The sequence below is a fragment of the Mesocricetus auratus genome, unplaced genomic scaffold (assembly GCF_017639785.1).
Source record: "Mesocricetus auratus isolate SY011 unplaced genomic scaffold, BCM_Maur_2.0 Super-Scaffold_100019, whole genome shotgun sequence".
NCBI lineage: Eukaryota > Metazoa > Chordata > Mammalia > Rodentia > Cricetidae > Mesocricetus > Mesocricetus auratus.
Window position 1 is genome coordinate 2,176,369 of NW_024429200.1, and position 23,218 is coordinate 2,199,586.

The window sequence follows — 23,218 nt, forward strand, 5'->3', positions numbered from 1 at the left end:
GAAAACAAGCCGTGACCTACCTGTACCCTGGTGTGAGTTCTCCCTCCAGGCATAAGATCCCAGCAGCGGGCATCAGACAGAATTTGGGAGGAGGGTCTCCCAACCCAAAGCAGAGGACAATGCTATGATTCCTATCAAGACTGGTGGGTCCTAGCTTTAGGCATGAGGCAAGGCAGAACTTCATGGTGACAGAAGACCGTTGTCACACCTTGTGACACTAGGAAGAGCTGAGGTGGGACAGGGGCAAACGTCAAAGAGTAGTTAGTCCCCATGACCTGCTTCCCCCAGCCAGGCCCATCTCCCACGAGCCCATTCAGCTATGAACTCATCAACGGATAAACCCATTGATAAGGTTAGTCTAGGGATCTAATTGCTACTCAATAACACTTGAAAACCAGGCCTTTAACACACGAACCTTCTTGAAGGTCACTTCCTATCCCAACTCTGACAGGGGTGGGACTTCCAACAAGGGTGATTCGTGTTCTAACACTCAGATGACTCGGGGAGGCGTTCCTCCTTCTGTGTGTGGCTCTTTTCCAGGTCTGCAGCAAGCTTCTGTGCTCACAGCAGGGATGTTTTCTAAGGCCCAAGGCTGCCTCATCAGCATGCCTGATGGGAAGACACTTTTGGGGCCTTCACTGTCTCTGCAAGGCCCTGACCAGCTCAGGCCCTATACTACAAGCCAGCTGCTCTGTGCACACCTTTAATCCCAGAATTTGGAGTCAGAGGAAGAGGTAGAGGCAGTCAGATCTCTGTGAGTTCAAGGCCAGCCTGGTCTACAGAGTGAGTTCCAGGACAGCCAGTGCTGTTACACAGAGAAACCCTGTCTGGAAAAGCCAAAGAGAGAGAGAGAATTGCAAGAGGTAAGCACGGAAGACATGTGCCTGAGAAACTTGAAAGCCCGACCTGCTGAGGGGCTGACCGGGATCTCTCCTCCTCACCAGCCCAGGACCTGCAGGAACTGGATCGGCCAGCATGAGGATGGCATGCCTGGGAAGCAAAATGACTGGGTGCTGGCATCTGCTTGGCACCCGGTGAAAGCCTTTGCTGATTCAAGGTATGACAGAGAGTATCCCAGAGTAGGGAAAGGAAGGCATGTGAGAGATGGCTTGATTCTTTTTAATTTTTTTTTATTTTTTGGTTTTACGAGACAGGGTTTCTCTGTATTGCTTTGGAGGCTGTCGGCCCAGCCTGGCCTCGAACTCACAGAAATCCGCCTGCCTCTGCCTCCCGGGTGCTGGGACTAAAAGCGCGCGCCACCACCGCCCGGCTGAGATGGCTTGATTTTTATAACAATGCTACTACCAGGAGAAACCACTGAAAGGCCATGAAACGTGTTCAGTTTATCTTATTCTGTCGTGCATATGCATGCTGTGCTTGTACATACCTAAGTGCTCCATGTACACACCTGGTGCCTGAGGAGCCCAGAAGACAATGTCCGATCCCCTGGTACTGGAGTAATAGATGGTTGTGAGCTGCTGTGTGGATGCTGGAGATGGAGCCTGGGTCCTTTTTTGTTTTTTGTTTTTGGTTTTTGGTTTTTACGAGACAGGGTTCCTCTGTGTTGTTTTGGAGGCTCTCGGTAGCCTGGGTCCTCTTTAAGGGCAACCAATGCTCTTGGCCTCTGAACCATCTCTCCAGCTCCAGTGAGTAGATTCTGTCATTCTGAGGGCTCATGCCTGATCATCTCCCAAAAGCCCCATCTCCAAAAATACCATGAGTTTGGAACCTGGGGGTTAGGTTCCCCACATGTCAATTTGGGATTCAAGCCACTGAAAGGACTCTCCAGTGTTATCACTCGGACAGCAAATGGACCCTATGGCTGGAGTGGAGTGTGGCACCTCTGATGGGAGCCAGATTCGAAAGTCACTGGGAAGCTGTGGCGTGGTGGCATTGCTCTCTGAGGAGGACGCTGCGGATGCTCTGAAGGAGGGAGCTTCAGGAGGTCTTCCCTCCCTCCCCACCAAGGGCCCAGCCACAACCGAAAGCATGTCTTCATGGAAACAGGAAAACAAAGTAGTATGATTTAAGTCAAGGGTCGGGATCTAGTGGGGAGCTATATTTTGGCTGTGTGTGTATTTGTTACTGAGAAACTAAAGCAGTGGGAGGGAGGGGGAGAGAGGGAGGAGAGAGGGGGAGGGAGGGAGGGGGAGGGGGAGAGGGAGGGGGAGGGAGGGAGGGAGGGAGGGAGAGAGGGAAGAAGAGAGGGAGGGAGACAGAGAGGGAGGAGAGAGGGAGGGAGGGAGGAGGGAGGGAGGGAGGGGGAGGGAGGAGTGAAGGGAGGAGGGAGGGAGGAAAGGGGGAGGGAGGGCTGCTTTTGGCTCAGCCCGAGGGAGGGTACAGTCCATCTCTGTGGAGACGGATGGCAGCAGGAGCCCGAGGCAGAGAGGGTCACGTTGTAGTCGCAGTCAGGAAGCAGAGCACACTGAACGCTGGTGCTCAGTTCCCCTCCTCCTTGTATTCAGTCCAGGACCCCGAGCCATGGAATGGTGCTGCCCACATTCAGGGTGGGTCTTCCCCACAGTTAAGCCTCTCTGGAGAAACCAGGGGTGTCTTCCCACCGTGACTCTAGATTCAGTCAAATGGACAATGAAGATTAACTACAACACTTTGTATTCTTTTTTCACTTTCCTTAAGGTTTACATTTTTGTCAACTAAAAAAAAGAGAAAGAGAACAAACGAAATACGTTGTGCCAAGCACCCTGCTCGTTGCCCTATTCCGGCATTATTTATTTATTAGCAAGTATTCGCTAAGCCAGTGGCATTGTCCCAGAGCAGAATGAGCACGTCAGACCTGGATCTCAGACATAGCAAGTATTTCTAGAGAGCCGGAGACAAGCATTAAGTGACAAAACAGACACCTGAGCCAAGTGCTGGCCTCTCTCAGTGCTCAGTGTTGTCCAGAATGCGACAGGGGGCGCTGTCACACTGGCACGGGTGCCTCTCAGCCACAGGCGGAGGAGCCACGCCAGAGGACCAGCTATGAAGGAACCAGCACTTGTCCCCAAGTGTGCCCATGGTACTAGAAAGGCCCAGGAGGTCCCGGGGAGGTAACGTAGCTGCAAATTCAAGTAGTCATGTTTGTTCCTCTATGGGGAGATCAGGCTGTGGTGGTAAACTCACACACAGCCGACTAGCCAGATACCATCAGGCTTCCTTGACCAGTGAACTCTATGGTGTGACCAGGGTTCCTGCCGGGCACTTCCTGGAACCAGCGAGTGATTTAGAACTGGCACTAGGTGATCTCAATGGCCCCTTAGTCAGATCATGAGGCTGGCCCAGACAATTCTCAGGGACACCATTAACAAATGAAAAGACATTCAACCTCACGCTCATGCATAATTGAAGAAACACACGTTGAGATTCAATATTTTCATCCGTCTGCTGTTTAAGAGCTAAGGAGATTGATAACATGCGGCCCTGGTGAGCCTGAAGGGAATGGCCCTTAGAGACTGTTTGCCCGGCTGACTTTGGGTCATTTGGAACTACCCATCACATATGACACTGTGACCACGCTCAACTGTCTAACTTGACTGAATCCATTCTGAGATATTCAGAGAAACGCTCTTTTAAAACCACCGTACAAGAATGGGGATGGAGTTACACCCATAGCTTGGGCCGCTGAGCAGCCACAGTAACAGTTCAAATGTTCACCAGCAGGGGCAGCGTACTGAAAATAAAGACGCACATAGCAACAACAGCTGAGAGCAGTTAAAATCACCCAGGAGACTACCACACCAAACGTCACTCATGCAGGGCCAGTCCAGACACTAACCCCCAATTTAACCTCTGGATTCCCATGATGGAAATGGCTTCTATCTATCCCCCGGTGTCAGCCTATCTCCTAAATGGGGACGTTACAGTGGATCAGGCTCCACTGAAACCCTAACGGTCAAAAGAACCGACTCCACCTCTAGCTTTGGATGGAGACCCAACCTTCCAAGCTACCCAAAACATAAGAGTTAATCCATTGGGCCTATCAATCATCTGACCAAAGAAACACCCATCAGAAAGGCTGATTCACCTTAGGCCAGGCTAAAGAGATAAAGTGCTTTCCCTTCCCAGAATCCCAGACCTCTCAACAGTCGATACAGAACCAAAAGCTGTGTTAGATCTGGCCTCTGAGTGAGTCCTGACCCGGAAAGATGCAACTCCCTCTTTGTCCTCTTATCTGTCTCTGATGCTAGCCAGTGTCCCTGTACACCTCCCTACGTGTTTTGGGCTTTTTCATCCTTTCTCTGGTGCTATGCTGACACCCCTCCCCACACATATGGTATACTGACCCTCCATGCCTAACTCAAAGTGAGGAGAGAGGAGAGAGGAGGGACCACAGTGGACACTTGTCCTACTTTCCAGCATCTGACCCATCTGGTCCAGAGGTCCTGGTAACTCACCTCGCTTAGGATGTCCTACCAAGGAGTTGGAAATGGCCTCGGCACCAGGGCTGTGGCTGTGGAGCATCGACACCGAAGTCCGGCTCTTATTCCAACAGAACCCAAAGACTTGGCAGTACTTGGACTTCCCGCCTCTTACATTTGAGTAAAGGATACGCTATCTGCGATGGTAGGCTGACCGGACACAACCTGGAATTACCTGGGATGAGTTACCTAGATCAGGTTAGCCCGTGGGGATATCTGTGGGAGACTGTCTTGGCTGGCAGTGGATGTGGAAAGACTCAGGCCACTGCGGGTGGCACGGCTCCCTAAGCAGGGAGTTCTGAACTGTACAGGTCGCGTTAAGCTCAAACACACAAAGCGCGCTTACTTCTCTCTGCTCTGGATGGGAGATGACTATCTGCCTTGAATTCCTGCCTTGACTTCCTTCAGTGGCAGACTGTATCCTGGAATAAGCCTTTCCGCCTCTAAGTTGGGTTTTGTCCTTTGGTCACAGCAATCAGAAATGAAACTAGGACACTAAAAAGTACGGCAAAAGGACAGGGTCCACATGAGGGTCCACAGTGTGTCATGAAGCCCAGAACCGAACTCATGAGCTCCAGGCCCAGCTGAAACCAGCAACCTGGAGTCTGGTGCAGTGATTATAGTCACTCACCCCCCTTACCCCTCCCCCGCCCCGCGCCCCGTACCTGTAGCACTGACCACGCCCTTTTGGGTGTGGTCACAGGTACGGATGTGAACCCTTAAAAGGAATAGGAGTGGGGGGGGACTCAGAAGCCCCTTCAGGTCGCGGAGAGCATCTGGGTGGCAGGGTCTGCATCCTTGGGGTTGCAGAACCGCGACAGTCACTTGTTTCCTGTGTCAGTTACTTTCTCCAGATAAACTCCACGTCATCTTACTGGTCAAGCACCCTGATTTCCACGCCCACAGAGTGGGGCGGTGTTTGCAGATCCCCTACCTGGGGCGGCTCCCTCTGCGGTTCTCACGACTCAGCCCAGCCTTCCTCACATCAAGATTCCAAAAAGGAGGCAGTCACAGGGATGGTGGCAGAGCCCTCCCAGGAAGGCAGCTTACTAGGTTGGAAGTGCTGCCAGGGCAGAGTCCCAGAGACTGAATGGCTTCAATTGTCCCCTCGCTTCTGGGGACCAGAAGTTGGAGATGGCGCATCAGGAGGGTGGGTTCCTTAGGAAAGCGCCCACTCTTTGCCCTTCTTCTGGCTTACTGGCATCCCTCAGTTTACTTGGTGTTTTCGTTTGTCTGGCTTCTGGGTCCATTATCCCATTCTCTGCCTTCAAGTTCTGGGATTTTCTCTGTGTGAATTTCTTCTTTTTTCTGGAGATACCGGCCATATTGCATTATTACGGCCTCCTCTTGCCTAAACGGCCCTGTTTCCAGCTAACGGCCCAGGAGAGAAGACTTCAATATACAAATTCGTTGGGTTGGAGACAGTGCCCACTGACAAATGGAAAACGGGGAGAAGCTGAAGACAGCAGACTTGAAGCAGCAGAGAGGAGGGGAAGCCACTCGGCTTTGGTGTTAGGGGAGGCATGAGGGGGAAGAGAGAGGTGTAGTGAGGAATGCTTGGGCCCTAGTGCCCCTTGCCACCCTAGCCCTCTCTAATAGAATTGTCCCCACCTGTGACCTCTGTTCATGCATTCCGAACCACTGTTGTCTTCTCTGTCCTTTCTACCTTGCCAAAGCCTTCCTTGGAAAGGGGCACCCCTGTCATCACGCCCAGCAGGCGCTGTTCTCTTCCTGTGTCCCTTAGAAGCCTTTGATGGTTTTGACACCCTCCTCTTTCTTCCTCCTCTTCGTGTGTTTTGTTTTGTGAAATTTTATTTTATTTTGTTTTCTTCAAGGCAGAGTCTCTTTGTGTAGCCTTGATTGTCCTAGACCTCCGCCCTGTAGACCAGGCTGGCCTTGAACTCACAGAAATCCGCCTGCCCCTGCCTCCCAAATGCTGGGACTGCGCCATCACAGTCCAGCAGTTTTATTTGTGTTGTTTTTTGTTTTTTGTTTGTTTGTTTGTTTTGGAGTTTTTCATGTACCACATTCTCCTTGAAATCAATGCTGATGAAGACAGTTTTAAACTCCTGATCCTCCTGCCTCTACCTCTCAGTGCTGGGATTTTAGGCATTGGCCAACCCGTGCCCCACCTGGAAATCATAGGCCTGTGCCTTTTAAGATGCATTTTCGTGGTGTTAGGGAGAAAATAACTCAATTGGCAAGGCACCTGCCATGCAAACAAGAGGTTTGAGTTTGACCTCCAGATTGAACGTGTCTTGCTCATCTGAAGTCAGATTTAATTGAATCATCTCTTCTATCTGGTAACCCTTGGGAGGTGTGGAAGGAACCTGCAAGGAATCTGTATTTTAAAAAGGCTATTCGGGAGCTGGAGAGAAGGTTCAACATTAAGAACTTGCTGCCCTATCATGAAAAATGGAGTTTAAATCCCAACACCAACATCAGGCAGCTCACAAATACCTGTAACTCCAGGTTCAAGACACCCGAGCTTCAAGAGACAACCATAGACATTCCAATGCCAAAAGAAAATCTACAAAAATAAACACCGTATTCAGGACAAGCATGCTGGCGCATGCCTTTAACCCGGACCACCGAGAGAGATTGTCTCAGAAAACCAAAGAAAAACAAAAAGGCAAAACAAAAGAAAAACCCAACAACAGCAGAAACACAAAACAAACGAAAACCCTTGCAAAACTGTATTCACACCATGCTACCTCACTAGGCTGGGCGAGCGCCCGACACTTCGTGGGTATGAGCATTCATTCCTCACTTCTTTTTGGTTTTTTGTTTGTTTGTTTATATATGGTTTCACTACATAAGCCCCGACTGGTCTGGAGCTCACTGTGTAGACCAGGATGGCCTTAAACTCAGAGATGCCTCAGCCTCTAGAGTGATGGGATTAAAGGCGTGGGCCAAGGTACCTGGCTCATTCCACATTCTTCCACTGTGTTAGTCTACCAGGAGTCAAGCTTCCAGAGTTGGAATCAGGGCTTCAGCCTTTCACACTCTCCCCAGAATTGTGCATCCAGTGACCCTCTGTCACTTTTTAGAAGAACATCCCTTTCCCTTGCTCCGGTACTTCTGAAGTCCTTGTCCACGCAGATTTAACCAATGACCTCCCTCTCAATCTGCATCACGCGATTCAGAGCCAACTCGGGGGACGGGTGTGTCTGAATGAGAGAGAGGAATCTGCAGGTTCGCAGGGCTGCTTTTAGAGCAGCCCCACCCAGGGACTCGCTCAGCCGGCCCCTCCCAGCATCCTGGGCCGTCCCCAGCCACAGCCAATCACAGAGGGTCCTCTGGAGGAGGGCACAGCTGACAACTTCAGGGAGGAAAGTTTCTGGGGACCGCGCCTAGCACTGAGTGTCGCGTGTCGCGGTCTGGGCGCGCGGGGATGGAGCGGACCCAGGAAGCGCCTGGGGGTGGCCAGACTGAGGCCAGGTCCCCAGGGGAGCCCTTGGAAAGGCCGGAAACGGAGCAGCCGCTGGTCGTCGTGGAGGCGCGGCCACCCGAGGTTCCCGACGGCCACCCGAGGGCAGAGCGTGCCGGGCGGGAGGCGGCGGACGCGGAGCTCCGGGAGCTCTTGCAGGAGAAGCCGCAGCCTCCGGCTGCGTCCGGGACCCCGCGCTTGCCGCCGCTCAGCCTGGGCTACGGCGCTTTCCGCCGCCTGGGCTCGTGCAGCCGCGAGCTGCCGCCGCCGAGCCCCACGCGGGCCGAGCAGCCCCGGGACGGTGAGGCCGAGCTGCAGCCCTGGGCGGCGTCGGGAGAGCCGGCGCCCGGCTCCTGGGCTCCGATGGAGCTGCAGGTGGACGTGCGGGTTAAACCCGTGGGCGCGGCGGCTGCCAGCCGCTCGCCCTCGCCCGCGCCCTCCACGCGCTTCCTCACCGTGCCGGTGCCCGAGTCGCCCGCCTTCGCCCGCCGCCCCGCGCTCCCGCGCCTGCCGCACGCCCCGTCCCCGGGGTCCACGTGGGGCCGTGGATCGCCGCTGGCCGCCACCCCCACCCTGACCGAGCGGATCGGCGCCGCCGAGGGCAGCGCGGTTTCCCCGGACTCGCCCACCTGCCGCTGCCGCTGCCGCTGCCAGGGGCCCGGCCTTAGCGAAGAGGACGCGGGGCTGCTGCAGAGCGCGGGCGTGGACAGCAAGAGCCTGCCCCGGGCCGTCACGCTCATCGGTGAGTATTTTCTTCTGAACTAGGCTAACCAGGAGCCCGTCGGGCTGCCCCAAGCCCACCGGCTTCTCCGTCTCGGAATAACCCAAACCTGCGTCTTGCCCCTGCCCCCGGGGAGCTTTCTGGTCCCTTCTCAGCGTGCGCTGCGTCTTGGAGAAGGAGAACTGGAAGTAACTTCGGATGGGCTGGGGAGTGATTCAGAGTCACGTGGCAGTGGTGGCCTGGGTACACCTCCTGGGACCAGGCTCCTTTCTTTCCGCCTTGAGGAGGGTCATCCATCTGCACACGACTGAGCCGGGGTGCGAGTATGTTTTGTTTGCTTGTGAAGCAGAGGCGAGCACTGAAGAAAGCCCCCGCGTTGGTTTGCTAAAACGCTGACCAAAAACAGCTTGGGGAGGAGAGGATGTATTCGGCTTACAGGTCCGTCACCAAGGGAAGTCAGGGCAGGAGTCTGGAGCCGGGAACTGAAGCAGAACCACGGAGGAAGGCTGCTTACGGGCTTGCTTCCTTAGACGACCCACTCCCATGGTACCGCCCTCGGCGGACTGGGCCCTTCCACATCAGTGGTGAAAGAACAGACTTGCCTACAGGCTGAGCTGATGGAGGCATTTTCTCAGGGGAGGCTCCCCATTTCCACATGACCCTGTAACATTAACCAGCACGGCCCCCTGAAGGTTGTAAATCGTTCTGAGTGAGGAATGGCTCTGTTGTGGTCGATTTACTGGTCCATCCTGGGTTGGGGGTGGTAGAGGTTCCTCAGAAGACGGGCAAGAACAGATCCCCAAAGGGGCTCATGCCTCGCCTAGCAGGTAAACTGCCCCAGTCTGGGGCGATGGAATGTAGGACAACTGCCTAGGGGTCCTGAGATAGAGGGAGGACTCCTAGACTTAGACCACTAAAACCTTTTACCATTCTGTGAGCCGTTTCCCGCCGTGTAGGACGTTGCAAGTTTCCCACACACTCGGTGCCCCTTGCTGATACAAACTCAGTATCCTGCAACATCAGATCGTCTTCAGCAAATTGTGAGCATCGGAGGTCTGACACGGGCAGGACTGTGCCTCTCACTTAGACCCTCCGCTGTCAGCCCAGTGGTGTTAGCCTGGGTTAGGACCCTCATGATTACAGCCGGACCAGGACAGCCCCTATCTCATGGTCAACGGAACCTTAATTCCTCTTTGCTCAGTGATCTAGTGTATTCACTGGTTCTGGGGATCTAGAGGTCTATGTACATCTTTGGGACAGTGATGTTCCAGCCTATAGCTTTCATCAAACTCTTTCATATTTATTTTTAAATTTTATTTTACATGTGTAAGTGCATGCATGTATGTCTGCGTACCACTTATGTTCTAGTGCCTACAGAAGCCAGAGGAGAATGTCAGATCCCCTGGGAATGGAATTGAAGGCAGTTGTAAGCCCTCCCTTGTGGGTGTTGGGAAACTCAACCCAGGTCCTCTGCAAGAAGAGCCATCTCCCCTGCTCCCTTATCAGACTCTTAAAGAACTGTGACCAGAGAAGAGCCAGTGCTGAAGAGATGCTGTTGGATTTGTTCTAGAAATGGAGCTCCTCCTTGTGGAGGAAGGCTGAGGCAGGCTGGAGGCTGAGAAGAGACAGGACCAGATACAGCTAATCGAGGAGAAGGGTGGAGGTCTCTCCCACACTTCTGACTAACTCGGTGGCGGGCTGTTGGCTGCCCCACAAAGGAAACCGTGGGAAGAGATGGAGAAATACACAAGGATGTGCCTTGGTCTGCAGGATCCAGCTGGGTGAGGAACTGTTGAGTGCTTGAACCTGGGAGGTCAAGCCGGTTATCTCGACAAGAGAGGGAGTGTAAGCCAGACGCACTGGGACTTGCTGGACCCCGGCCATGTCTTTCTCGGTCCTCTGTGATCTCGGGAGGAGCAAGCCACTGTGGGGAGGGCCAGGAACACTGCTGCTTGGTCTAGTACCTGTTTGTTTTGGCAGGTCCTCTGAAGGAGGTGCCTAGGAGTTAGTGATGGGGCTGAAGCCCATCTTAAGTCTCGTGCATGCTAGGCTGCCCTCAGACTCACTGGATAGCTGGGGTGGCCTTGAACTTTGATTCTCTTCCACCTGCAAAGTGCTGGGATCACAGGGATGCAACACCACATCTGGTTTATGCTGGTGCTGGGGACCGATCCTGGAGCTCCAGGCACAATAGGCAGGTGCTCGCCCAACCGTTCCGGCAGCTGGCAGGAGGGAGAGGGGTTTGTAAAGCCGAGAAAGGGGAAGGGCTGTAGCCTTGTGTAGTGAATGCTTCTCCCTCAGATCTTGGCTTGGATTTAAATTCTCTTATCCCCAAGGCAGCTTAGGAGTGGCTCTCTCACGCGCGAGCGCACTCTATTTGGATGGTGTTTCATTATCCCAGAATTCTTCACACGGGCTGTGAGTGCCTCCCAAGTAACTCCCTGGCTGGATGGAAGGTAGAGGCATGGGCTTGCCCTCGTCTCCAACACCTGGCACATCAGTGGCTTCTCAGACAGCCTGTCTGCCTGTACAAGTCAGAACTTATTGTATATAGCCTGGATCCCTTTGGGGAGGAGACAGGGTGTTTGATCTCAGTGTTTGTCTTGCAGTTGGCATACCTATGGAGAAAGGGTCACCCCACCTGGCCGCTGGCCTCCAGGAGGCCACCTGTCCGCCATATTGTCCATGCAGTGGGGAACATTCGCAGAGTAAAAGTCAGTGTTAGCGTGGTGTAGAGGCCAGGGAGTCTGGCAGTGGGGCTGGAAGACAGGGCTCTTTGGAGGAGGTCAGACAGCTTTAGGCTTCCAAAGATGGTCCGGGTTTGATGGGGCTTGGGGGAGTGGTTAGGATTTTGAAGCAAGAATGTTCTTGGAGCTCGGTGCAGAGGAATACCTCAGTGTCGTGGAGAGGAGCAGAGGCCCTGACCACAAGGTGAACCTGCTGAGCTTGGCACTGCCATATAAGCGCTTACGTTCTTTTGGGGCCATCGTGTCCCTCTAGAAGTAACTGCAGGCTGGGGGAAGGGAGGGGACGGGTTAAGGGGCCCAGATGCGCACATGTCTTTGCAAGTTGGGTGTGCATAGAGTGTATTTGTGTTACTGGCGTGACCAAGAGTTGTTTTGTCAGCCTGGCAAGGTGACTCACAACCTGCAACCCGGCACCCAGGAGCTGAAGCAGAGGAGTTCTGTCTACCCTAGGCTACATGTTGAGACCCCATCTTTAAATAAATAAATAAAGCGGCATGTGTGGTGAAGCCCGTAATCCCAGCATGCGAGAGGTTGTGCCAGGATTGCTGCAAGTTTGAAGCTAGCCTGGGCCACAACCCTTCAAAACTGAAAACAGAGCATGGCGGTGTGGGCACTTCCACCTCAGCTGTCCAGGGGCCTTGCCTTGCCAAGCTCAGCGCCGGGAACTAGGTGGGTCCCCACCTGTGTGAGAGAACTTGCTCACCACTGGGTTTCTCCCATGCTTGGCTTTCTGAAGGTCAGAGCTAAAGGAAGGTTCAGCCACAGGAATTACAGTGGCTGGTGAGTGTATCCTCCTTGTCTTGGCCGAGCTTTCCAGGCCTGCTTTTATTATTTGTGAGCCTTAATTTAGGGCTGGGACGTAGCTCAGTAGAAAAGCATTTGTCTAGCATGAACAAGATCCTGGTTCAGCGTCGGGTGGGGTACTGTCACGACTCTCAGTTTATACTGCTGTTGTGGTGGTGGTGGTGGTGGTTTGTTTTTAAACCGTGTGTGTCTGCCCTGCATTTATGTCTGTGTATCATGTGCCTGGTGCCTGCAGAGGCCAGAAGAGGGCGCCAGGTCCCCTGGAGCTGGAGTTACAGACGGTTGTGAGCCTCCATGTGGGTGCTGGGAACCGTCTGTGCCTGTCTGCGTCCGTCTGCGCACACGTCTGCGTCCATCTGTGCCCATCTGTGCATCTGCGTCCATCTGTGCCCATCTGTGCGCGCGTCTGCGCCCATCTACGTGTCTGCATCCGTCTGTGCTCGTTCTTAAGGTCTAGCTGTGTAGCTCTAGCTGACCTGGAACTTTTGCTATGTGTTAGACCAAACATTATCAAGTTCCCTCTTCTTTTGATACAGGTATATTGAATGCAATTCATATAACATACAAGGCACCATCTTAGAGTGTACAGTTCAAGGGGTTTTACATATTCTGTGTTGTGTAACAACTACCACCAGTTGATTTTAGATTATCTTTTTCACGCTAAAAACAAACCTGCCCCCACACCCCACTAGTCTCTCTGTCTCGAAACACTTCTCTGGACATCCACGTCACAGGGTTCATATAACATGAACCCTTTCCTCTGGTTTCTTTCTGTTTTGTTTGCTGACAGGGTTTTGCCATGTAGTTCAGGCAGGCCTGAAACTCTTTTTTCTAATTAATTTGCTTTTTTAAAGAATTAAAAATTCTGTGAGTTCAAGGCCAGCCTGGTCTACAGAGAGAGTTCCAGGACAGCCTCCAAAACAATACAGAGAAACCCTGCCTCTAAAAACCAAAAAATTTTTTAAATGTATTAATTTTTTTACATTCCAACCCCAGTTCCCCCTCCCTCCTCTCCTCCTGCTCACCCACCCACCCCACCTCCTATCTGCTCCCTGGAGAGGGTAAGTCTACTAAGTAGAGGGAAGTCTACTAGGTCTGTCCCATCATCTAACTGAAACAGGACCAAGACACCGCTCCTCCCCCGCATCCCTGTGTCTAGGCTGAAACAAGGTATTTCTCCATACAGAATGGGCTCCACTAAGTCAGTTTGTGCATTAGAGTTAGATCATGGAGTCACTGCCAGTGGCCTCATATATTGTCCCAGTCACACCGTTGTCACCTATATTAAGGGAGTCTAGTTTGGTCTTATGCAGGTTCCCCATTTGTCAGACCTGAGTCCGTGATCTCTCACTAGCTCAGGTCAGCTGATTCTGTGGGTTTCCCCTCATGATCTTGACTCCTTTGTTCATATAATTGCTCCTCTCTCACTTGGATTGTACTCCAGGAGCTTGGCCCATTGGCTAGTTGTGGATTTCTGTATCTGCTTCCATCTGTTTCTTCTGGGAGAGGGTTCTAGCTTCTCTGGGTTGTGGACTGTAGACTGTGTATCTTTTGCTTTATGTCTGGTATCCACTTATGAGTGAGAACATACTACATTTGTCTTTCTGGGTCTGGGATACCTCACCCAGTTAATTTAATGTGTATGAGTATCTGCCAGGTGTGTGCCTAGGGTCCAGATGAGGGCATGTGACCCCTTGAGACTACTTGTGAGCTGCCATGTGGGTGCTGGGAATTGAAGGCCCTCAGGCAGCCAGAGTTCTGAACCCTTGAGCAGTCTCTCCAGTCCCTGGCCTGAAACCCTTAATGCCCCTGCCTCAGCCCCCTGAATGCTAGGACCACAGGCTCATGCCACCACAAGTGACTGTCTGACTTCTTTGGCTTAGCCTGTTTTCAAGGTTTGTTCATGCTGTAGCATGAACCTGGTATTCCATTCTTTTTTATTGCTGCATAGTATTCCATGGCATGAATACATTGTTTTCATTATCTACTTATCAGCTGATAGAATTCTTAGAAAATACATTTTAAAACCAAATTGTGTATTTAGAAACCCCACAGGGGCTAGAGAGATGTCGCAGCACTTGAGGGTACTTGCATTTCCAGCACCCACAGTGGGATGCTCACAGTCACCTACAACTCCAGCTTAATGGGACCCAGCACCTTCTTCTGACCTCCGAGGGCATGTGCAAACACACATGCATATGGACATAGTTAAAAGTGAATTGGAAAAAGCAAATATTCCAGGGCTGGATTTAGGACTCAGTGGGTTGACACCTGCTTCGTCGTGCTTGAAGGCCTGGGTTAGTTCCCCAGCACAAAGCTTTAAAAAAAATAAAAACCCAAACAGGTCACAGTGTTCCCTCCCTCCCTCCCGGTGATCCCAGCTTCTCCAGAGGCTGAGGTGGGGGATCACATGATCTTGGGAAACATAGTGAGACCGTATCTCAAAACAGAAGGATAGCTGGGCAAGATGGTCCCAGCACTTGGGAGGCAGAGGCAGGTGAATCTCTGTGAGTTCGAGGCCAGCCTGGTCTATGTGACGAGTTCTGGGACAGCCAGGACTACATAGAGCAGTGGTTGTCAATCTGTGGGTCACAACCCCTTTGGGGGTCAAATGGCTTATCACGGGTGTCACCTAAGACCATCAGAAAACAGATATTTACGGTATGATTCATAACAGCAAAATGACACTTAGAAAGTGGCAACTGAAATAACTTTATGGTTCGGGGGGAGTCACCAAAACATGAGCTGTATTAAAGGGTCGCAGCATTAAAAAGGTTGACACAGACGCTGTTTCAAACAGAACAAAACCATGAAGGAAAGGATATAACTGAAACAAGCGGCGTGACCTGTCTCCTGTTTCTCATGCCCGTTCCCTGCCCGTTCCCCCAACTTCCTGGTGCCCTTGGCCTTTGAGTCACAGACAAGGCCCGTAACTGCTGACTGACTAGCCGCAGCTGTGGAGAACTGAGTCTGCCTGAGTCTCCGCTTGTGGCAAAGGCCTGGAAAGACTGTCGAGGCGGCTGAGGCTTTGATGAAAAACATGTAGACTCAGGACTTGGCCTTGGTTGACTTTGACCTTGTAGAGGCACAGTGTACTCCCTGCTCCTTTATAGCATGCTGCCCGTGGTGTCCTGGGTTCTTTCACCTGCTGCCTGAAGGCCCCTTGCGCACATCTGTGGCAGCTACACTACTGTCTGGACATCGCTTGCTCTGTTTGCAGAGCCTTTATCTTCAGAGAGCATTCTAGCATGTCTCCTAAATGAAGTTCTGATCTAACCTGGGTGCTTTGCCTGGGTGTCTTGAGCCAAGGTGACCATGGTGTGTGTGTGGGGTAGGGTGAAGACCAATGGGATTCTGGGTTGAATGTGGCTGGGGTGGTCTCTTTTTTTTTGTTTTGTTTTTTTACGAGACAGGGTTTCTCTGTATTGTTTTGGAGACTGCCGGTCCAGCCTGGCCTCGAACTCACAGAAATCCACCTGCCTCTGCCTCCCGAGTGCTGGGACTAAAGGCGTGCACCACCACCGCCCAGCGGGTGGTCTCTTTTTTGTTGTTGTTGTTTTTCAAGACAGGGTTTCTCTGTGGCTTTGGAGGCTGTCCTGGATCTAGCTCTTGTAGACCAGGCTGGCCTCGAACTCACAGAGATCTGCCTGCCTCTGCCTCCAGAAGGATGGTCTCTTACAAGTTGCCTTTCTGTTTTCTCTCCAGGGCTGCCGCTGTACATGAAGTCCCTTCGATGGGCTCTGGTGATCATGGCTGTGTTCCTGGCTGTCTGCACTGTAACCATTGTGGCACTGGCCTCCAGAGGCGGTATGGAAGCCCGCCGCTATTGTATACTTGTAGCGTCTTTGAGACCAGAGTGAGCTCAGAGGTGCAGTATGAAGACACAGGCCCAAGAGAAGGAAGCTTGACCCTACCCTTCCTCCAGGCACAGCTTGTGACCTGACTGGTAGGGAGAACGCCAGCCCCTCTCCAGGGGAACTTTGCACCGTGCAAGCCGCATAACCTTCCTGGGGTTCTGCTGACCATCCTCCCCCGCTGGACGCTTGCCAGCTCCCTACCCCCCCAGCCGAGGTCATGGCCAAGTTTTATTTGCTCAGTGTGTTCATGCATAGCCTCTTAGAATCTCCCCTTGACCCACAGACCTTTGCTTTCAGGAGCCAGGTGCCAGTCATGCCCTCAAGGCTGGTTGTGGTCTCAGGAACACTGTTATTACCTCTCTGAAGAAGCCCAAGACTGGGAGGGCAGCCGTGCCTTCTGCTCAGCCCACCAGGCCACACTGCCTCTGCTGAACCACACCCAGGTGAGAAAGGCTGGCTAGGAGGGGATGTGGCATCCCAGATCCCTGACTCTTAATCCTGGAAGGAACTTCTAGATCAAGTCCTCCACGCTGTGAGAGTCACCAGGGCCCCAAGGGAATAAAGTGACATGCACAGGGACCAGATATCGGGTGTCCAAGGGTTTCGTTCTAAGAACAAGGCAAAGCTAGGTCCCATCCCACCTGGGTTACAGTTAGCAGTGGAGCCAGGCCTGCCGGGAGAGACCCACGAGTCCTCCAGGATGTGGTAGAGAAAATACAGCATGTTTAGTGTCAGGCACTGGCTCTAAGGGCTGGGAACAAAGATCTTAGAAACTGCTTAGTGCCTTGTGATCATAAGCATTTCTTTCCTTTTCTTTCTTTTTCTGTCCTGTTCTTTCCTTTAAGACAGTCTCACTATGTAGTCCCGGTTGACCTAAAATTCTGTATAGACCAGGCTGCTTCAGACACACCTGCCTCTACCTCCCGGATGCTAAAATTCAAGGCACTCACCACCACACTCAGTTTAATGATTTGTTCTAATCTATGTGTGAGTATGTCTGCGTCTGAGCACAGGTGCCCATGGAGGGTTGAGAGGTCAAACCCCTGGAGCTGGAGTTACGGTTGGTTGTGAGTCAGCTGATATGGATGCTGGGAACCAAATTCAGGTACTCTGAATTGAGAGAGAGTGTGCGTGTGTGCGTGCGTGCGTGTGTGTGCCGTGCGTGCGTGTGTTAGGGTATCTATTGCTGTGATAACATACCGTGACCAAAGGCCACCTGGTGGGGAGGAAAGACAAGCTTTGTCTCTTGTTACAGCTCGTGCATCATCCAGGGAAGTCAGGGCAGGAACCCTGGGGCAGCAGCTGATGCAGAAGTCACAGAGGAGCACTGCTTACTGGCCTGCTCAGCCTGTCTATGCTTTCCAGGACCATCTGCCCAGGGTAGTACCACATACATGGGCTGGGCCCTTCCACATTAGCCATTAACCAAGAGAATGCCCAACAGACTTGCCTACAGGCCAGATTTATAAAGACATTTTCTCAGTTAAAATTCCTACTTCATCTGCTGGTGGTGGTGGCGCACGCCTTTAATCCCAGCACTCGGGAGGCAGAGACAGAGTTCGAGGCCAACCTGGTCTACAGAGCAAGTTCCAGGATAGCCTCCAAAACAATACAGAGAGAAACCCTGTCTTGAAAAAACCAAAGCAAACAGAAACAACAACAACAAAAAAGATACTCTCTTCCTAGATATGCCTAGGTTTGTGTCGAGGTGACAAAACAATCAGTACAATTGAACCCTTGTCAACTTGACACACAAACTTATCATTTACTAATCCATAGCCTTTTTCTTCTTCACCCTCAGCAGCTCATATTAATATAAATATCACAATACAAAACATCCAACAACTTAAAAGTGCAGTCTCCCCAAAACTCCAAAGTCTCTCTCAAAGCCTCCCAACTTTAGGATCCTATAAAATTAGAAACAAGTTAAATACCTTCTTATACCAAGAAGGAAGAATCAGGGTACAATTTGAAGAAAGCAAAATTCGACCCCAACAGTGTAACTAAGTCAGGGTTCAGTGTCTGGGAGTCACTCACAGTCTGGGCTCCACGTGGACAGTCCCACACCTGGCTCCGTCATTCACCCCACGCACCTCTTGTCTCCCAGGCTTAGGGCAGCTCCACTCCACAGCTGCTGCTGCCTTTGGTCATCCCCTAGTACCGACACCTCCAAAATGTCGGGGTCTCCACTGCAACTGGGCGGTAGCTTCAGCTCCCTCTCCAGGCATCATGACGGGGATTCTGACCCTTCTCTGCATGGCCCCTTCAATCCCTTGGCTTCTACTTTAACCGAGGGTGCACACTCACCGATGGCCTCTCTCCAGGCCTCAGCTGCAACCCGTGACCTCTTCATGCCTTCAAACCCAGCGCCACCTGGGAAACTCTTACACGTGACTAAGTTTGGTTGCCAGCACAAGACAAAGCCTTATCCCGCTCTGGACCGCAGCCTCTGTGGGCTGACCCTGAGGAAACACTTCCCAGATTTTGTCCCAGCAAAGCAAAGGTTTCACTCTGGTGGTTCTTTTTTTTTTTTTTTTTTGTATTTTATTTGTTTTGGTTTTGTTTTTTGAGACAGGGTTTCTCTGTATTGTTTTGGAGGCTGTCTTGGAACTCACTTTGTCTTGTTTTTATTTTATATGCATTGGTGTTTTGCCTTCATGTATGTCTGTGTGAGGGTGTCAGATCCCTGGAACTGGAGTTGTGAGCCGCCATGTGGTGCTGGGAATTGAACCCAGGTCCTCTGGAGGAGCAGCCAGTGCTCTAAACCACTGAACCAACCAACTCTCTAGCACTGCAGGGTTCTCTTGAGTAACACAACTCGTAGAATGAATTACACACATACACACACACACACATTCTGTATATATAAAGGGGATTTATTAGAGTGACTTACAGGCTGTGGTCCAGCTAACCCACCAATGGCTGTCTTCCAAAGGAAGGCCCAGGAATCCCGTAGTTTAGTCCACAAGGCCGGATGTCTCAGCTGGTCTTCAGTATATGCTGGAATCCGGAAGAGCAGGCTCTCATGTCAGCAAAGAATGGACTTGCTAGCAAGAGCAAAAGTTAAAGAGCAAGCTAGGACTAAAGGTGTCTGTCACTAGTACCCAGCTGTTTGCTTCTTATTGCTAAAGTAATGCCACGGTTTTAGTGCACTTTATTACTGAGGGACACACATGCACACACTACAATGTGTGGAGGTCAGAGGACAGTTTGAGGAGTTTGGTTCTGTCCTTGCACCGTGTGTCTCAGGGACTGAACTCATCTCATTAGGCTTGGCAGCAAGCCCCTTTAACCACTGAGCCATCCCCATCCCCATAGTATTAAATGGCTTTAATACTATTGACCCAGTGCAAAATAATTTCGCTCCTGTAGGGAACTGCACCATTAATCTGCCCCATACCCCTCCATACCTTAATCCCTGCCCCCCATGAACCAACCCTTCTGGTTACTGGCTGCCACCCAGGCATGCTTGGGAGCCTGGTAACTCAGCCCAGGCCTCTTCCTCTCCTCTGAGCTGTTTTATTATCTCATTGTGTGGTGACTGTCACATCCTCTTGAGATGCAATCACTCTCATTTCTGGTCCCCCAGCCTAATGTCAGGTCACCAGCAAGCATCCAGGTCAACTTCCATAATTACATGTGTGTTGCAAGATCTCTGAGCTGATTCCTTCCTGGAGGGGCATGCTGGGATCCTGCAGAAGCCCGGGGAAATGGGTACCCTAGTAAGCCGTGGAATGCAAAGAATGACTGCTTGCTTTTCTCCCCCAGGGCTTCCTGAGAAAATACCAAATCTCCAAAGACTCCTGGGTGGGGGCCCAACGGGGCCCTGAAGGCTGGCACTGGACTGATGGGGTGCCCTTGCCATCCCAACTGTGAGTACCCGGGTTCCCTCCTGCTCTGCTGTGCTATGGCTTCCTTTGGACTCATTCCAAACCCAGCCAAGCAGGGCTAGCATTGCCTTATCCTTGTCGCCCCAACCCCGGAGTCGGTCCCCAGCAGTCACTCAGGCAGAACTGTCCTGTCTGCTTTTCAGATACACGGTCGGAGGCTTAGGAATTTGGTGGTTCCTCCATGTAGCTGACCAGTGGGAGACATTGTCAGGGTTCTTTCCAGATATTTCCTGCCCGGGTGCAGTGACTGGCGCAGTATTGGGCCTGCTCTGGAGAGGAGGCCCAGCAACATGAGTGTCTTCTCTCTCCTCCCTCGCCTTACCCCACCCTAGGCTCCCAGAGGACAGCGAGGACCACCCAGACTTCGGCTGCGGGGGTTTGGAAGAAGGCAGGTTCGTGGCGCGGGACTGCAGCTCGCTCAGACCCTGGGTCTGTGCCAGGAGGGCCAGGTGACTTAGTGTCCTGTGGTGGACCTGTCTGGGGCTGTGTTCATTGCTTTTGCTTTGGTGGCACCAACGTACCTGAAGAAATGACTTCCAGGAGGCAGGAGTTACGAGGCTCGTGCTTTCCGAGGGCCGCACCTGGCGGAGCTGCCCAGTCCACAGCAGCAGGGGCACGTGCCAGGAAATTCACGCTCCTGGGGACCAGAGGCAGAGGGAGTGCCCGAGCAAGGCCTGTCACTGTTGACACACCTCAACAAACCAGGCTCTACCATCAAAAGCTCCCACAGTCCCCAAATCCAGCACTAGGAGCTGGGGACAAGCTGGTGGGGGACATTTCAGATTCAAAGCAGAGTCTCCCTGTAATGTCCCTTGAAGACTCATGACTGTCTTTTGAGACAGGATCTCTATGCAGCCCTGGTTGACCTGGAACTTACTGTGTGGTCCAGGGTGGCCTCAAGTTCTCAACAACCCTCCCCAAGTACAGAGATTGTATGCCACCATACCCAGACTGTGGCAAGCTCCTAATGCAAAGTCCATTTAGCCCAATTTCAGGAGTTTCCATAGTCTTAACAGCTCCAATGTTGTTCAAAAGTCCAAAGACTTCTCTGAGATCCCAAATAAAATATTAGCTTTAAGGGGCTGGAGAGGTGGCTCTATGGATAAGAGCATTGGATTTTCTTCCTGAGGATCTGAGTTCAATTCCCAGCCCCCACATGGCATATCTGTGACTCTAGTTCTAGGGCACCTGACGCCCTCATACAGGCAAAACACAAATTATATACTTCTAATATGCAATAACAGAATAAAATTCTCATTCCAAGACAGTAGGCAGGAAAGATTAGACCAGTGCAAGACAGATCCACCTGAGCAAATCTTAAGCTCTGCAGCTCCATGCCCGTCATCAGATGCTCTGGGAATTTGAGGGCACCGTGACACTATGAGACAGTTAAATAAAAGCTTACCTTGATTTGGGGCAAGTGACTAGTGACAACGCGGCTAGAACTGGCCATAGAAAAGCCAGCAATTCGAATAGAGAAGGTGCACAGGACGGAAAGGGCTGAGTCGCCTTATTTATGGCTCTTAGACCCCATAGCGCCCTTCCTTTTCCAGATTTCTTTTTAATGACAAATGTAGGAGACGAACTGGAGGGTTCTTCAGTGCGTTGTGCTGCTCCTGTACCAGCTGTTCCTGTGCCTGTAATTTTTGTGACGTCCAAGGCCATTGTTCCTCCCACAGGTTTGTCAGCTAACCATTTTAAAGTTAGGAAACTTTAAACTTGAGAAAGGGAGGAGCCTCCGTGCTGGCCCGTGAGGCAGTTTCCAGGTTGGGCTGAGGTGGAAAGACCTACTCTAAATGCGACTGGCGCCGTTCCTGGGCTGGGGCCACGCTGCCCTCTCCCTCACCTCTTCCTTTAAGATGCCTTTGTCAGATACTTCATTGCAGTCGCTAATATATGCAACACCATCCCTGATAGCGCAGGGTCTTAGCCCAACCACGGAAGGCTGGGTCCGAGGTAAGGGTAAGTGAGCCACTCACCCATTTCCCAGGCTGGCAGGATCCCGGAGACGATCAGACACAGCAGGAACTCATTTATTGTCCCAAAGCTTTTTCTAAAAAACCACAGGGGGGTGGGGCCCGCGGGACACAGCCAGCCAGTGGTTTTAAAAGTCAGCCTGTCACACACCTAGGCGCCCTACGCTTTACCTAGTGAACACAAGCTGTTCGTGCAGTGATCACATCTGGTTCCATCTGGGCAACCAATCATCGTTTTTTGTAAACAACTCAGGACTCACCCCGCTGACTTTCCCTCAGTGCCATTGTTGATTTGTGTGCCCTACAGACTGCCCCTTTTTGTTTTAGACTGTGACCCACCGCATTATGAAGTACGGGCCTCTTGGCACCTCCACAGAGGGTCACCTCTGATGGCACCTTTTGTCAAGGTTCACTCCAAAGGGAGATATCCTCAGGGGTGAGCCTGTCACAGTGTATACGAGGGCTCATCAGTTGGGTCTCTTGAGTCTTTGTTCGGATTAGTCTATCCAGCAAGGCTCAGAGACACAAATTAAGGTTATTATATAAAGAAACCTAACAGTGTGGAGATTGCATTATCTAGGAGTCCGTCCCCGTGTTCTCCCATCACATTTGGATATGTCCGTTGCTGTTCGGTTGCTCCCTGGGCATAAGTCAGTTTCCCTTAAAGCTGCCCTATTGGGAACATGTGAGCAGCCCAGGGATTGGGGGTCCGATACGTGGGGCAGATGGCACCCCCACAGCCATCCTTGATGAAGAGAGGTCCAGTCTCCCAAGTCCCAAGGTCCTCGGGCCAGGTCACAGAGGTCAAAGAGGAGCATAGGCCATCGGGTCTGGGGACTGCCTCGTTCGTGGAGCTGTTGAGGACATCTCCACTGGCGGCATCCATTGCCATCCACATTTTGGAGTCTTTTGGAGTCAATGAGGGTTCTGCTGGGTGGTCACTGGGAGCGTTACAGTGGTCAGGAAGTGAGACATCATCTGTAATTTTTAAATTTTACCCCAGGGTCTGGCGCCCTTGGACATGGTTAGGTATCATTGCATTGGCCCTCATAATTCAGAAGACGAGCCTTGACCACCATTGCTGCTTCCTCTCCTTGGTCAACCTGTTCTTGGTCATCCTCCTGCATTGTGGGAAGAGGCAGGAATTTTAGATTTCTGACCGGAAGCCAGATGGGCGCTTCCTCCCCTATGGGGAAGACACATCCAAATCCTCTTCCCATTGTAATTAACGGGTCTGGGCCCCTCCATTGGGATGTTAGAGGGTCTTTCTTTCCATTTGATCTTAACTTGGGGTTTGGAGTTTAGGTGACCCCAATGTTTTCGGAACTTAGATTCGGTTGATATTAATAGTAAATAAAGCCATTCCTAGTTTTAA

General features: G+C 51.9%; 1 protein-coding gene across 1 annotated transcript; it reads left to right on the forward strand.

Annotated features, from left to right (window-relative positions):
- The first annotated feature begins 7,732 nt into the window (after positions 1–7,732).
- Klrg2 (killer cell lectin like receptor G2) lies at positions 7,733–23,218 on the forward strand. The gene is made up of 5 exons (XM_005085787.4): positions 7,733–8,590; positions 15,826–15,927; positions 16,275–16,420; positions 19,746–19,849; positions 20,200–23,218. The coding sequence occupies exons 1-5, from the start codon at positions 7,813–7,815 to the stop codon at positions 20,318–20,320; spliced, it is 1,251 nt and encodes a 416-aa protein (XP_005085844.1). The 5' UTR covers positions 7,733–7,812; the 3' UTR covers positions 20,321–23,218.

Coding starts and splice junctions, on each gene's coding strand:
- Klrg2 (XM_005085787.4), top strand. CDS start 7,813: ATGGAGCGGACCCAGGAAGCGCCTGGGGGTGGCCAGACTGAGGCCAGG. Junction 15,928..16,274: donor GGCACTGGCCTCCAGAGGCG/GTATGGAAGCCC, acceptor CTTTGCTTTCAG/GAGCCAGGTGCCAGTCATGC. Junction 19,850..20,199: donor GTGCCCTTGCCATCCCAACT/GTGAGTACCCGG, acceptor ACCCCACCCTAG/GCTCCCAGAGGACAGCGAGG.